This window comes from Agelaius tricolor, unplaced genomic scaffold (genome assembly GCF_023055355.1).
Source record: "Agelaius tricolor isolate 1412-34295 unplaced genomic scaffold, bAgeTri1.0.p SCAF_10, whole genome shotgun sequence".
Lineage (NCBI taxonomy): Eukaryota > Metazoa > Chordata > Aves > Passeriformes > Icteridae > Agelaius > Agelaius tricolor.
In genome coordinates, this window is record NW_027269270.1 from 25,420,012 (window position 1) to 25,434,752 (window position 14,741).

Sequence of the window (14,741 nt, forward strand, 5' to 3'; positions counted from 1 at the left end):
TTGGGGTTTGTGCTGCAGAGCCTCCGCATCCCTCTGATCTCACAAAACCTCCATTTTTTAAGGCCTGGTAAAACTGGAGGTAAGCACTGATGGGGTCAAATAAAGGAGTTTTGATAGAAATAACAACTCCTGTCGAATCCTTGTGGTGGCAAGTAAAAGGTACAAAGTGATGTGCCTGGGAACATAGTAAGATGGAATTGCACAGTAAAAGCTGTGTGCCTGGGAACACAGTAAGATGGAATTAGCTTTTGAGCAAAAGACAAAGTTGTTGTTACTTGTATTTAAAGCAAACAAAGCTCTAGTCTCAGTTTGTGATGTCCTGATGTGTGGTTTTGAAGAATAGTCATTCAAAGTTATTCTCTAGCCTTCTTAAGTGGGTTTTGTGATAGACCACAGTGTGGCCAAGGACTGATGTTACTTGGAAAACTGTAACTAGTTTGGGTGACATGAAAAGAAAGTAAAATGGCTTTGTTGACAAGAAGAAAATGTGTTTGGCAGGTTATTAAGCACATTATGGTCAGGTGCAGCTTTGAAGAGGTTGAAAGTAGCTCTCTCCATCCTGAATATGATTTAGGAAACACTCCTGGGTTTTCCAGTTATTGAATTGTCTCATGTTTTTATTGACTATAACTCCTGCCCAATTGTGGGTTGGTATTTTTTTTTAAAAAACACCCATTTCTTTGGCTCTGGGTAATTATTCTCTGCTCAAACTTGCATGGTTCCCTTTACTGTAGGTCCCAAACATAAACAAAGCTGTGTGATTTCCATCTGCTGTCATAGCGCGTGTGCTTGGCTTTAGCACATCAGACTGCTAGGAAGAGGAAATGCCATCTGGTTAAAATGTCTGACTAATTTTTGTTTGGTTTTAATCCCACTTTTTCTGCTTTTGTGTGTCATTCTTTTAGTCCCTTTTGTGTGTCATGAGCATCATTCTTGTAGTCCCCATCCCCAATAATTACTTGTTATTGTAGCAGTCCCATGACACTTAGCATAAAGGTGAGACCATAATTTGGCTGGCAAAGCAGTACATTCAAACCTACACAGCTAAACGTGCTGTTTCACAAGAGAGCCAAATCTAAAGAGTATTTGTCTCCTCTGGGGTTTTCCCTGATATCCCTGTTTTTCTGTCTTTTAGATGAGATTTTCCAAAATTTCTGATTTCCTAATGCTTAGATACAGAAAGGCTTTACCTATCCACACAGTCATAAATGAACGTGTTTAATGCCTTGACATAGAAGGCAGAAATTTCAGAAATAAGGCTGGCAGTACAGATGGTGTTAGAGTAATTTTGCTCTCTAGTTTTTACCTTCATCCTGTAAAGCCACTCAGAAGTAGGATTTATTTAGGAGAATAAGTCTACTCATCTTTTGTACTTGTACCTGAATTTTAAAGCTGATAAAAAGCTTTGAAATTGCAAATAAAACTGACCAGACCTAATAGAGAGAGAAAAAGTAAAGAAGGAATGCTGCTCTTGCCCTGGTACAGCCCTTTCCATCTAAGCAATTTGTGGTGTCTGGGATTTCTGCATTTCCTACAGTAGCCTTGAAGGTGAAGGGCAGCTCAGGGGAGGATGGCTCATAGTGCCAGCCTGGGGGAGGCAGCAGGGGCTCTGTTTGCAGCTGCTCCAGGGGAGGCAAGGCAGATGTCCCTCAGGAATGCTTTGCAAGTGAGTTATACTGCCAGTGTGGTCCTTGTGTGAGTGCCATTTAAAAGGGCAAACTGCATTTACAGCATAGATTTTCGATGCCTTCCTCCTGTCTCTGTCATAACCTGTCTGTGTGGTTAATGCTCATTCACATTAAAGCCTTTTCATTTTACTGTAAGAGTGACCATGCAGGAATTTAAAAAAACTCCTTTTTAAAATAAGCTCTCAGTTCCTAACTTAAACCCTTTCAGTCTGGTGTATTGCATTAATTCAGAAACACAGAGCAATTAACTAAATCCACAGCAGTGGCTGGGGTATGAGCCTGAGCTCATGTCTTTCATCCTAAACTTGAGTATTCCATGGGTTTTGCCTAGAGTTGCTCATTAACCAAATCTTCAGTGTTGCTGCTTTTCAGATCAAAATGAAGAGTAAGCCAGCTCAGATTTAATGTAAAAGAAGTCACCTCTATTTTTCTGCACCCAGTAATTCAATTAAAGCATCCTCTAGCATCCATCCTCTCCAGGCCCATGGTGCAGCTAAAGGTCATAAATGGGTGTACAAAGGGCTACAGCATCTGTGTGCCCATGGGTGACATGTTGAAAACCTGCATTTTGGGTTCTTAGATTCCTGTGAACTCAAAGACAGAATAGTATTAATCTTGTATCCCAGGTTAGGGGAGTGTTCCCCTCTCCCATGTTGTGTGATGGGGGAAGCTGCTGCTTTGCAAAGAGTTTGAGTGTTTGGTGGTTTTTCAACTTCCTACAAAGCCTTTGGTAGCTGTTGTGAATTTGTTTACCTTATTTCTGTGCAGGTATGTGGGCTGCCAAGTGTCTCTTGCTAATTTATATTTCCATGGGAAGTACTGTTCATTATAACTTCGTGACTTTCTGCAGGGGCTGGAGCTTATAATTTTTTCCCTTAATTATTTTAGCTTGACGATATGATGATACGTGTTACCTCTTTGTCTTGGTTTTCCTTCTGCTTTTTGGCTTGCTCTTGCTTGCAGTAAGAATTAATCTCATGGGTTTTAATTTTTGAAAAATACTTCTTTTTAATCTTATTCCTCTAGATCCTTGGCCTCTCTAATTGACTAATGGGCACAGGGAGTCGTTTGTATTGGGTGACAAGTGGTGCTGGGTCTCCACAGCACATGGATTACTCTGTTTGCATTCCTGGCATGTTCCAGGGGAGCGTTTGGAGCAGAAGGCTGCAATCATCTGCAAGGTGATTGCAATCCCCCCTTGAAGTGGGGATTTTTGCTGCATTCTAGGGGGTAAAATCAGGCACTAAATTCACATGAGACTCTGTCCCGTTCATCTGCTAATCCTTATCTTTAATTCTTTCCAGCAGTACATTTTCTGGTTTTGGCTTTCACGCTCCCCCATCCCTTAAAAGACTCAAGCTTTTCATGTGCCGCGCTGTTTGCCTGGTTCATTTGTTCTGTGCTGTGGAAACCTGTTGCTATTGTTACTTGTTCTAGAAGATAATTTCCATCAGGAACCCAGAATGGGTGCAAAACATTGCTTTTTTTTTTCAAGACAAACCTTGTGTTTAAGCTTCCTGTGCTCATTACTTCTGCATCCGTTTCTCCTGGTCCTGTTCCTATTTTGATGCCTGCAGGTCCTTAAACCCCACTCAGGAGCAGAATCTCTAAGTGCCTTTCTGCATTGATGGCTGAGTATGGATTTTCTGTTCAAGTAGGTGTAAGCCATTACCATCCAGATCTTTGGAGAAGTGCAAGCCAGCTTGATGGTTTGAGAAGTGATTTTTTCCCTAGGATTTTTTTTTTTTTTTTCTGATTTCAGATCAGTCTCCAGAGAGTGATACAGGAAGGTGTGGGATCACTAGAGAAGATGAGGAGCCTTACAAATGTGGCATACTGTTAGCAGCAGTAGTTGTGGCACTGCTGGCCTGGGATGGGAGGGAGAAGTGAGGATGATGGGTCGGCAGGCAATGCCTGCGGTCTGAGAAGAGGAGAGTTTTGCTAGAATCGATCTGGTTTTGCTTGGTCAGCAAAGTACACAAACTGCTATATTGTAAATGGATCCCACAACACAGTATTTGTTGGAAGGTGGAATTGATAAGACAGAGCACAAGTCAAAATCCCATGTTGTCCCAAACAATGGCTAATGAATTTCCTTTTTTTATTTCAAAAGCTTGTAGGAGCACATTTAATTACAAGTGACTGTTAATGACTTCTCTTTCAGATTAGGTTTGCAAGTGCAAATGTATTACATACTTTTAGGAAGCTTGAGGAAATTTTTGCTGCTAACATTTCTTTTGCTGCTTTTTTGGGGTCACAAGCTCAGTTAGTTGTTTGGCAGGGTCTCAACTCCATGCTTTCCCAGGATGTCCAAGTCTGTTGTCTGGAGGGTGTATTCTAAGGAAGGTAGCCAGAGGGTATTGCAGGTGCTGTGCATTGGGCTGGGAAACCCTGTTTGATAATTCACTTCTGATTGCTGGACTGAAATCACAGTTGAACTTCCCTGAAGTTATAACTGGAGTTCTCTGAGATGGGTTTCACTATAACATAAAAGAATGAAAGCACCTGAACAACAGACATGAATGAGAGAACGTGCTGATAACAAGATGACTGCTTTGACTGGTACCTTCCAAAGCTTTTCCAGTGTTGGGAGGCTTGCTTTGTAGGCAGTGTTGCTTCTGCTTTGCTGTATTGCCTTGCTCTTGGAGCCTGCTCTTTCTCCTTACCTGCTCAGTTTTATCTCTTCCAGCTGTTGGGACAGTGACAGTGTTTGTACAGTCACAGATGCAACAGAGCCTCCATTGCATTAGAGTCTACAGGCACAACTGTGATATAAGGGACTGCTGAAGCATCATTTATGTGGATTGTTGAGCCCTGTTTCAGATGGTGAGATGTACAGATAAAAGAGAAAATCTGTTTAGAAATTGTGAGGTCTGTGGGTTCCATGTGGTTACATCATATGCTGATAGAGGAATGAGATTTTGTGCAGGCACATTTACTGACCGGGTTGCTTGAATTGGTTCTGTCAGCATTTTTATTAATTACTTTTCTTGTGCCTGTAAACCCTCTAGGTGTGGGTGAAAGAGAAAGCTGGGTGTACTCTGCATTGAAAAGTGTCAAGGGATGCCAGGGCAGTGGCATGGAAGTGATGTGGCCACACAGCATGTGCACACTGTGCTGCTACATTGGCAGCTGGAGACATGAATGTTTTGGGATGGCATTTTTGCCATTGCCAAAGAGGGGATTGGACAGTCATTCCAGATCCTTCCTCCCAGAGATGTAGTTGTGGGGCTGTTTTCCCGCCTTCATTAGAGGCTGATGGGCAGCATTGAATAATAAGGGAAATAATTAGGAAGCTGCAAAAGATATTATTTGTGCTCATGAAAGAGAATGGTGCTGAGGATGTTTGGTCTTACCATGTTCCTTTGGGACCCAACTGGACAATATTTGAATTTACCCCAAGGAGAGGGTTTTGCACTTCCACCTCCATGCACAATTTTTTACTTGGGATCCATCCATCTCGGACTTGTTATAGGTGGACTTAACTGCAGCAAAACTCCTGGGTCTTATTTTGTGTTCCTTCTGTCTGGCTTTTATCTTCTGTTCTTTCCCTCTCCAAATTACCTTGACACATTGCTGCAAAATCCTTTTTCTGTGTTTTTCCTCCTGCCACTGGGGACTGCCATCAGTATTTCTCCCTGCTTCTCCATCCTTATGGCCATGAGTGCCCAGACCTGTGGGCAGTCCTGGACAGGCAGAGCATCTTGTGCCACTCCTATGGAAGGGCTGTGACATGTCCCCTTCAGGAGCTGGCTGCACTGGTGCTGAGCCAAAGGAGGCCAGGTCTCCTTCAGGAGTCCCTTGCCACCCTCCTGCCCTGCTAACAGCTGGCTGCCTGTGCTAAGGGATAATTCATGCATGCTAACACTGACAAGGGACCCCAGAGGTTTACAGGGAGTGCTCCAGTTGGGCTTCCTGCCAGCTCCATTGTAACCCCCAGTGACAGAAATGTGTCCTGGTGGAGAGGATGGGGACAGGAATGGAGAGGGTGAAGTGTGCACGCGATCTTTGCAGTGCACACTGCCGTTGTTGTTATTTACACTTTTGCTTAGGTCAGCTTGGTTGCTCATTTCATTTTTCTTTTCACCAAGTTGTCAAATGTCTTCACTTCTCCAGCAAAGGCACGTTTTGAAGCCCTGGTTTGGTTTTGTGGAAGGGGGAGAGTAGAGAACATGCCTGTAGGACTAGAAGGAAGCTGTGCTATTGTGCCCACTGAAGGTTTGACCTTATTACCACATAGCTGGCTGCTGGTTAGGTCCTTGTGGTATTGCAAATAGGTTGATGTTTTGGATGATTTTCCAGGGAGATAATGCTGGATTATTGTAGGACTGCCTGCAAGGATCCCTTTGGCAGTAGCACAGCAGGGACCTGCCAGGCTTCAAACTGCTCTGGACAGAAATGGCAAGAGGCAGCCAAGGATGGCTGCTGGGGACACATTACTGACCTCATCCTCAAGCCAGTATTTCCTGAGCCTGGTGCCTTTGTCTGGAGTGCCTTGGCCTGGGTTGGTAGAGTGCTTATTTTGGGGGTAGTTTCTGGCTTCTTAGGTTGTGGTTTGTTGTTTTTTTGGTGTTTTTTTTTTAATTTTTATTTCCTGTTTTGATTGGTGGTTTTTTGTGGTTTTTTTTTGGTTTTTTTTTTTTACTTTTAGTCATTAAAACAAACTCTTACACTGCCTCTTCAAGTGATATAATTAAATTGCAAGAACCAGAGTCCTAATTACCCTCTCCCATGTGAGAGTTGAGGAGCTCATCTTCAGAGAGAGGCTGTTGGCTGAGATTCAAAAGAGACAAATCTCAAAGCAGGCTGCATCTGTGTTGATATTTACTCTTATTAAGAATAATGGTCATTACCAAGTGTTATCAGAGCAGGTTGCTCTTTTCAGGTTATTTTTGTATCTCTGTAAGTGAACACAGAAGGAAAAGCAGAGGGGTCCATCTCTGCCATTTCTGTACATCTCCTTTTCTGCTTTTTATGAATAATAGTTAGCGTAGCATCTGAGCTGGTGGGTCTGGCATGTGCAAAAATCTGCACTGATGCATGAAAAAATTACTGATACATATTTACATGTTTCCTATTCTTGGAATTTGCTCCTCTTCTATCCCATGCATCAGTGCAGATAGCTTGCATAAACAGGCTTAATTCTCAATGCAGTGGTGCAGAGAATCTGCCCACTAAATGGTAGGAGACATACTGGAGCAAACTGCTGCTTTCTTTCCTGTGATAATGGCTGTGCATTCAGGCAGCTGTGTGAATCTCTGCAAATGGAGAAATCCTGAAAGCGGGGCACACTTAGATCCAGTGAAATAGCTATTCTTATCTTCCCTTTTTTTTTAAAATAGAATCTCATGCAAACAGAAAATGAATTGCTAGGAGTTGAAGTGGTAGGAGTTTCTAGTTACATACCCACAGGTATAGATCAGTAACAATGCTTTGTAGCTTTTTTTCCACTCTAAACCTTTCAGAATATAGTATCCATTCAGATCTCTAAATGACACGCAAGGGAAAATTACACTTTCTTCCCGACATGGTTAGTTGTTGCACCAAATAGCTGGTAGAACAGGCGCAGGATTCTCTTGATACCCAGTTTTGTCCTCTGCCTATACCAGAACAAATGTCTGCACATCTTGGGGTTTCACAGACCGTGTTGCTGAGGTTTCAGCATTACACTTGTTGACATCAAGCACCTAACATTTGTCTTGGCAAAGCTGAGATAACCACAGGTACACCTGCATGCTGGAAACATTTGGGAGTGTCTAGAAGAGCATTTACAAATGTTGACTGTTGTGTTGTCTGACTGTGGTGAACTGCCTGGCACTCAGCTGCAGCAGGGCCACAAGACCTTCTCTGTGCCTCTGAATCTGTACAGGGTAAGACAAAAGGATGGTCTGAAACTGGTGTCTTCTCTGGAGATTCCTTGACCTTTGAGCCATTTAGGTTTAGACCATTTGAGAACTGCAGGGGAGAGAAGACATGGATTTGACGTTGCTGCAGGCTTTTTGTATGAACTCCATGTGGCAAACATGGTGTTTTGGCATAACTCCAAATCCAGGGCATTTGTTCCATAGTCTGGTTTTGTTACAAGGAGATGTGTCCACATTATTCAGTTCTCAAGCTCAAATCTCCAGCCTCACAGAGAAGCAAAGAAAGTGTTTCTGGGATACAGTGATGTGAAAATGCAAAACTGACATGAATCCAGTAAGACTCTTCAGATAAATACACTTCTGTTCAACTGAGATTACAAGTGCTCCTTCCTGATGTGGTAGTTGTGTGCTTTGTTAGGTCCTTAAAATGCTCATTTCTATCTTCAGCATAGTATTCTGATTTTGCTGCATGTGTCCATGGCACATTCCTCCTTATTTCCAGAAGCATTTGGGTAGTTTCCACTAAGGTGCATTCTCACTTGCAGCTCACTGTGAGCTTGGTCTTTGTTGTTCTTCACATTTGTAGAAAGGCAGCTGGAGAAGATTGGGAGAATTAGCACCAGTGCTGGCAGCACACTTAATTTGGTGGGGCTCTTGCAAGCCTTGCATCTTGTTGTCTCTAATCAGTTTAAACTTGATGGGTTTTCAGTGTTTTCATTTTCTAAATTGATTTATCTGCGTAAAAGGTACAAGTTGTCCTCTGCTGGGAACAAGTTTCCGAGCTGTTTAATCTTGCTGTTTGTCAATGCAGAGAACAGCCTTGTCAATGTGAATCATCCTCTTTTGTGTTTTGCTCATCTCCCCAGATCTTTGACCAGCTTCTTATTCACTTCAGCTTCAAGTCTCCTTATGGCTTCAGTCCTGCACTGTTTAGGAGAGCTGCTAGGTCGTGAAGACCCTTTCTTTACCTGCCCACTGAATCAAATGTATTTGCAGTTCTCTCCCATGACCCTTCTCTCTTCTTCAAGCCTAATTTGGTGCTGGAAGCAATTCGGTCTTATTCAAATTAAAGATCCCTTCCAGCAGGCTTGTCTTTTGATACTTCCCTCTTTTTTATGAGCTGTTTCTGTTCTTATGAGCCTCTGCTTTCCAGGTGTGGCTCCAGGACACATCTTTCATACCTAGAATTAATAGAGTTGCTGGGCTTGGGGCTCCAGAATTTCAACTGGTTGTTGTTTTCTGCAGGACCTTTTTAAGGCTAAACGCTTGTGATTTGGACTTGGACATACCACGAACATGGTTTTTTTTTGGCTTTCTATTATCTTCTGCCAAGTGTAAAAGCTGACCTGCTCTTTCCTTTTAAATCTTTTAACAAACAGTGCTCTTTGACCACCACCCTGACAGTACCATGGTCTTACTGAAATTTGCCTTCTTAAATTTTATGTTAATCTCATGGACAGAAGATCTGCTGAGGTCCTTGGACATGCTGGAATGAGCTGCTTTTCTACTGGTTAGGGCTTGGCTTTGGAATGTAAATTTAACACAGTTCACTGTGTCCTGACCAAGCAAACAGAGAAATTAAATTGACTAATGGAGCTTTTCACAATGCTTGTCCCACAAACTTAACTAAACAGCTCCCAAATTACTGTTAGTTTGGATTAATTGCTGATGATTGCTGACCACAGCAATGAGTTCTCAGGACTGAATGCATTTGATTTTCTATTTTGGTAACCTTTCTTCCAATATGTGTTTTTTGCAGTGATACTGAAAGCCGAAAATTATGCAAGAAGATGAAGGTAGATCCTAATTCAAAGGAGAAGGGAGTGGATTTACTCCATTATAAGTGAGTGCTGGGCTGGGATTTGTAGTTCATAATTGTTGATACCCCCATTAAGTGTTTATTCTTCGTTCAGTTCCATGCTGCTGCAGCATTAAAATGACTGATTCTTTATCCTATGAAATTAATTGCTGTTTCTTCAGTTTGCAAGCATGTGTTACGACAGAAGTTGAGTTAAATTTATTCTGCTGTTGAACAGAGAACACTAAAAGCATGAGTGGGGCCAGGGATAGATGCTCAGTGGACTGAAAACTGCCCAGTGCGTGGGGCTAATGCCTGAGATTTGAGTTCTCTTGCTTTCTGTCTCTTGCCTGCTGGCATGTGCCTTGGACAAGTTGCTTCACCTCTCTCTGCCTTTCTGACTTGAGATAGTCCTTCATAATGTGAGTGGAGAAAGGCAAGTGTTGTGAGATAGCAAGATATTTTTCTTCCTGAAAATAATAGGAGTGGGAGTACTATTAGGTACACCAAGCAGCTGCATCTCCATCTCCAAAGATCATGCCTTAGTAAATAATCTTGTTAAAGTGTCAGGGAGGAAATTGTTTACTGGGAAACTGTTTTCTTTACACTGGGTTTGTACCCTCCCTTTTTCCTTGCTCTCGTTCCTCCCCACCGCATCCCCCCTTAAACTACTGTACTGTAAATTCTACTTAGTTCTGTGGCTTCAGCAGGATGATGTTATTCTGGTTAGTGAAAAGTCAGGAAGAGCAGCTTGTGAATTCCAGTAATGTTACTGTAAGTTAACACTGTTCCCCACTCCTCGTTTGACAGGGACGGTGCATTTCATACTGCATATAACAGAGCGGTCACGTTGAAGGTAAATTCAAATATTCCATTATTTTTCTTTTGGTTTTGGTAGATGTGGGTGAGGCATTTGTGGATTAAAAACTGGTTTTGATATTTTTCATGCTGAAGGTATGAAAGGGAGGGGATTAATCTTCATAAACAGTGGTTAGAATGGCCTAAAGGTTTTTGTGTGCATACATGTCTGTCGACCACAGATCCAGCAAAATTGTTTATTATTTAAAAGATTGACCCCATGTTGAACTGGAAGGTAAATTGTAAGTTAGTTTACACGCCGGTAACAAATAAGGATTTTCTTGCTTTGATTACAAGGTGCTCTTTGTGGTAGTATAACTAAAAGTATTAGCTGATACTGTGTTTTGATAAGGAGTTCTCTGAGGTTCTTAGATTGTGTGTTTATAAACTTTAAAGAGAGCTGAGCGGCCTTATCTTTTATCAGATTATAGAACCACAGTTCCTATCCTATTCTCAAAGTGCTTTGAGTGCATCAGGTATAAAATGACCTTTCTTCTTTTCTGGCAAATCTTGACATAAAGCAATGGAAAGCAACATTGTGTGGACAAGGGAAGAGAGAAGGCATGAGGCATGATACGAATTTGTAGATGCAGATGATTATGGGAAGGGTGGACTGAAAGTGCAGTGAGCAGGCCAGAAGTGTGCAGCTTTCCTTTGCAAAGCCTTGCTGAAGCCCTGGGAGTATCCTGACATGAGGAGCCTGGCAATGACTTGGCTTCCAGAAATCACTTCTGTCCAGCTCTGATGCCCAGTTCCTGTTTCTCTTCCTCCTCCAGCAAACATGGGCTCTGCACAGTCATTGGTCTTTCGAAGGCTTAGTGACATCACCCCAGGTTGATATAATTCCAGGTACTTCCCCTTTCTGGCTTCTTCAGGGCATTGCCCTGGGATGGAGGAAAGCCTGTGTGAGATGCTCGGTGAACCTGAGTCTGCCAGAGTGGCTGTTCCTAAGTGCACTTGCTCTGGACCTTGCTTTTACAGCCAGAGTTGGATAGTATCTGATGGGAGACTGTCTTGGATGTGTGCCCTGACTTGAATTAATTCAGTCTTCACTTGAGGCTGTGATGCAGGATTTGTCTGAGATGGGAAGGGCAGGGCCATGTATCTTGCCATCTCCTGCAGCAGAAATCTTGCCTGGCATTAGGAAGGGCAATGTTAAATACCTAGCCCAGTCAGCAGCTGCCTAAACCAGCTTCTGTGCTTAATGAGGAATTGCAGCTGGTGATTGTTTTTTTCCTTCGTGGTGGTGATGGGTTAAGGGAGATTTGCTATTTGCCTAAATTTGGGTGATTTGAACAATACATGATGCATCTCTCCTGCCCTCCATAAAGTGCTGCAACCAGGAATTAGTGCTGTGACTCTTCCTTACAGATCAGAGGAAGTGGAAAGCACCTGCAGTGCTCCAGGGAGCATTGGGCTGAGAGGCAATCATAGCACAACAGGAACCAGATCGTTTATTCCTTCAGCTGTTTTGTGATGAGCATTTCACCCTTCCCTTTTGCCCTGCCTGCTGGGAAGAAGAAAGCAGCATCCCATGGACAGGGGTGTGGGATTCCATTGGAGGTGGAAGAGGGATTTTGAAGCTCCCTCACTCTAGGGGCTGGAGTCTTTCTCAATTAAACTGCCCCTGTGAAAACCAGCCACTAATTATTTACAGGTTGGGCAGTGGATCAGATCTGGGCAGTGATCAAATAATTCAGTTGTTTGCTTGTTCTGCTGCTCACAGCTGCCTGGATATTTTCTATATTTCTCCCTCTGTTCCACTTCTCCCTGTTTTCTTCTGTTGGGCCAGTTGACCTTTGTTTCTCCCTCTCAGCTGTGTTTGCCAGGAGTCTCCCAGTACATACAAACAGAGAGCAGCAGAGCAGTACAATAACACAGGGTATCATACTCATTTTATGGACAGGTGGACACACACCAAAGAACAGGGAGATTAAAGGATTTGTTTCACATCATTCAGCAAATTTGTGGCAATAAAACTTGGATCTTCTTTCCAGACATCCAGTAGACATATTAATATATGGATGACATTTTGGAGAATGATGGACACAGCTCTGAAGAACTGTAAAAGGATTTTCTGGAGTGATCAGCAATTTCATAGATGTGGCTGATCCAGCTGATCATGTACTCAGGTTTTTAGAAAAGCTTTTCATGTCTTAAAGTAATAAAATCCTTATGTAATTAGCAGAGATGTCCTTATGGTTTCACTGTTAGAAAAATGAGGAGGATAGGTCAGTGTTCACAGCAGGGAGAAGTTACTTGTCAGTCAGAACCTCCTGCTGCTGACACCTGTGCTAAGATCTGAGCAGTTTGGGGTATCTAGGAAAGGGAGATGGAAGGCAAGAGAATAGAATTCATTGATGCAAAATTTTTAGTAATAGTTTAAAAAATATATTTCCAATTCTTTTCAGAAGATCTTAGGTTCTCACAATACTAAAAAAGACAGCTGGAGGAAATTCCAATAGAATATATTTCTGTAATTGTGAGTAGCTTAAAAAAGAGAGCAATTACTTCTTTTTTCTCCAAATTTGAGGACAAGCTGTGGCATTTTGGGGTGGTTGATTTGAAACAAATAACTGAAATGTTAAAAAAAAATTGGAACTTGTAGCTACACATTGTGAAAGCCAAGAACTTAGGAGTCTGAAAAGCAGTTTTAGATAGTCATAACAGATTGGTTCATTGGTAGTTAGAAAGCACAGAGGTCCATATACAACAGCTGGTGCAGAGTCCATAAACTTACTTTCTTTTTGCCAGAAACTGAGAGCATGTGCCAGTATAAGCTATATAAGAACCATAAGTACTAGTCTGTCTTGTCCTCAAGTAGCTGTAGTCATCTGCTGTTGAAGACAAGCTTAGGTGAGGCTTTGATCTCACCTGGAATGTCTGTTCACATGTTGCTTTAGCCACATGATGTCTAATTCTCAAGAGAGCCACAATGCCAGGATCCAGGCTGTGTTTATTACATGATGAAGCCTTTTCTGGAGTATAAAGTACCAGGAGAGTTTTACCCTTCTTCTAAGATGGAGAGAACTCACTGAAGTACAAATCTGCTTAGTACTAGCAAGGGGAATAGACTGACTCAATAAATTGGTCCTGCTCTAAACACTGAATCCTTTTCAAGTTGGCTGTTGCAAGCAGTGTATGTGTGAAATTGAGGCAGGTCTAGTTATTAGCATCCTTACTGCATGATGCTTCAAAGAAGTGAAAAGCACAAGGATGTGTTTGTGTATATTTTCTTTCAGGTTAAAACCTAGGTCCATGGATATGATTACGGATCAGCTTTCCTGTTAAAACTTGCTTGTTTTTAGCAGCATGTGCTGGATGAAGCATGTCCTGTACTCTGCTGAATGGAGGTGTGAGGTTCAAAGCTGGCACAGCTGGTTACAGCCCATGGTGTTTCTGTCCGTGCCCTGTGGTCAAAGCAGGTCCTGACCGTAGCACGGCAGGACTGGAGAGGAGCTGGTTCTGCAGCACCAGGGGTGCTGAGCCCTGGACCTTGCTGTGGCCTCTAACACAGCAGCCTGGGGACCACTGCTTTCTGTGATTAGAGAATGCTGTAGATTGTTTGGGTGTTGTTCTTCCCTGTTTAAAGAAAGAGAGGAAGTTCTCTTCACTGCATGAAGAACTGACAGCAAGGCAGTGTACTGCCTGCTCCTGCCAGAAGACATTACACATCTAATTTTTTTCTGTCTTGGCTGAGAGGGAGAGGCTGGATGAATTAAATCTCTTTAATCCCCCATCCTCTAACCACATCTGTTTCTACATGACTGAATTTGGCATGCAGGAATTCTTGAAACTAGCAGAGTCAATTACACTCATTAGCTGTTCAAAATGTTCACCCCTCTCTCCTCCTCTCCAGTGTATAGTTGAGGTCTGTCCCTGCCGAGGGTGAGCAGAACTTGATGCAGCTGTCCTGAAGGTAGAACATCTCTGCTGTTTTGTCCTCACTTTCCTTTCCCCATGTATTACTAGTCTTAGGATGTCATTTGGGATGTTAATGCCTCTAAGTCTACAGCTTTTTACATTGCAATTCCATTGTAAATTACTTGATTTTATATTTTTTTTTCCTAACTAGCTCCTTTCCCTGATAATGCCACTGTAAAACAAATTTCTTCTGGAGCTGCTTGTCATCCTCAGCGGTTAGATCCTTTTTACTCTGTACATTAAGTGTTTTGGTTGCTGTCTGGTGACTGATACATGCTGTCTCTTGTGATAAGACAAATCTTTTCAATATTAGCTGTGCAAGCAGACAGAAACATAAATGCAATAAATGGATCCTGCTGTAAGCTCTGAATCCTCCCAAGCCTTACAGTACCAACTGAGAGGCAGGAAAATGAGCTGAACTCTTCTCTCTGTTGATAAGTTATTGGGATGTTGTAGCACAGCAGCCCCACCAAAGGCAGACAGGCAGCAAAAATGTCTCTGAGACCCTTCCAGTGATGGGATGTGTCACCAGCTGTGCTGCCAGCCTGCTCCTGAGAAAGGCTCTTCGGTAAGTAGCCTTGGTGTGTGTTAGAATAGCTCAGTGCTGTG

The 14,741-nt window shown here is 42.6% G+C and overlaps 1 protein-coding gene across 1 annotated transcript in view; it reads left to right on the plus strand.

The window, feature by feature from the left end:
• The window catches only part of PDIA5 (protein disulfide isomerase family A member 5), a 97,770-nt gene that overhangs the window by 19,093 nt on the left and 63,936 nt on the right, over positions 1-14,741 (plus strand). The window contains exons 4-5 of the mRNA XM_071435285.1: positions 9,312-9,395; positions 10,161-10,206. Coding sequence (XP_071291386.1) covers positions 9,312-9,395; positions 10,161-10,206 — 130 coding nt within the window. The remainder of the gene's footprint in view (positions 1-9,311; positions 9,396-10,160; positions 10,207-14,741) is intronic.